The following is a 911-nucleotide window of genomic DNA, read 5'->3' on the forward strand; positions in this document are numbered from 1 at the left end:
TTACAGCACAGTTTTGTGGGGCAGCCTGGGCTGTCGAGGTCTTTAGCAGTTGAGCTGTTGGACAAAGTCAATAACCCCGAGAACCACACCCATTATGGGGAAGTGGAYGACGATGATTTTGAGGTGAGAGCACCTTTTTTTCTCTGCTTTTTGCTCAAATTCCATTTTGGGCTGTTCCTTATCCCTGTTGGTTCAGGTGATGCTGGAGATTCTCCTCCCTCATCCCCTTTTTCCCATTTTCCTGCAGCCTCACTCYGTGATCCGCCACACCATCCGCTCCACCAACAGGAACATCAGGGCAGAGAGGACAGCATCAGAGATCAACTGTGAGTTCTGCTCTGTTTTCCCCTTTTTTTGGTGGTTTTTTTTCCTCTGGAGGACATCAGGATCCAAAAATCTCTTCCCATGTGGGAAGCAAACCCGGGAGAAGCAGCACATGCATGGGAATTTTCAATAATAATTATTGAAAACTGAAATAACATCAATGTTAATCAACTACTCAGATGGATCTAAGCTGAAATTTTAAGGGTAGAAATGGTTTTATTTCCAGGTTTGGTCAAATGTGTCATTGTTTCCCAAAAATCTCTTCCGTTTAGGAAGCAAACCCAGGAGAAGCAGCAGGTACATGAGAATCATCAATAATAATTATTCAAAAGTAAAATCAATATTAATCAACTACTCAGATGGTTCAAAGCTGAAATTTTAAGGGTAGAAATGTTTTTATTTCCAGGTTTGGTCAAATGTGTCGTTGTTTCCCAAAAATCTCTTCCCTTTAGGAAGCAAACCCTGGAGAAGCATCACGTACATGGGAAACTTCAATAATAATTATTGAAAACTGAAATAGCACCAATGTTGACTGCTCAGATGGATCTAATTTAAATTGTTAAGGCTAGAAATGGTTTTATCTCCAG

The 911-nt window shown here is 40.8% G+C and overlaps 1 protein-coding gene across 1 annotated transcript in view; it reads left to right on the plus strand.

Moving 5' to 3' along the window:
• Positions 1 to 911, plus strand: part of MAP4K5 (mitogen-activated protein kinase kinase kinase kinase 5) — a 54,666-nt gene that overhangs the window by 38,592 nt on the left and 15,163 nt on the right. The window contains exons 12-13 of the mRNA XM_057384010.1: positions 7 to 123; positions 248 to 326. Coding sequence (XP_057239993.1) covers positions 7 to 123; positions 248 to 326 — 196 coding nt within the window. The remainder of the gene's footprint in view (positions 1 to 6; positions 124 to 247; positions 327 to 911) is intronic.

The sequence above is a fragment of the Malurus melanocephalus genome, unplaced genomic scaffold (genome assembly GCF_030028575.1).
Source record: "Malurus melanocephalus ecotype Western Australia unplaced genomic scaffold, MMel_1.1 scaffold_675, whole genome shotgun sequence".
NCBI lineage: Eukaryota > Metazoa > Chordata > Aves > Passeriformes > Maluridae > Malurus > Malurus melanocephalus.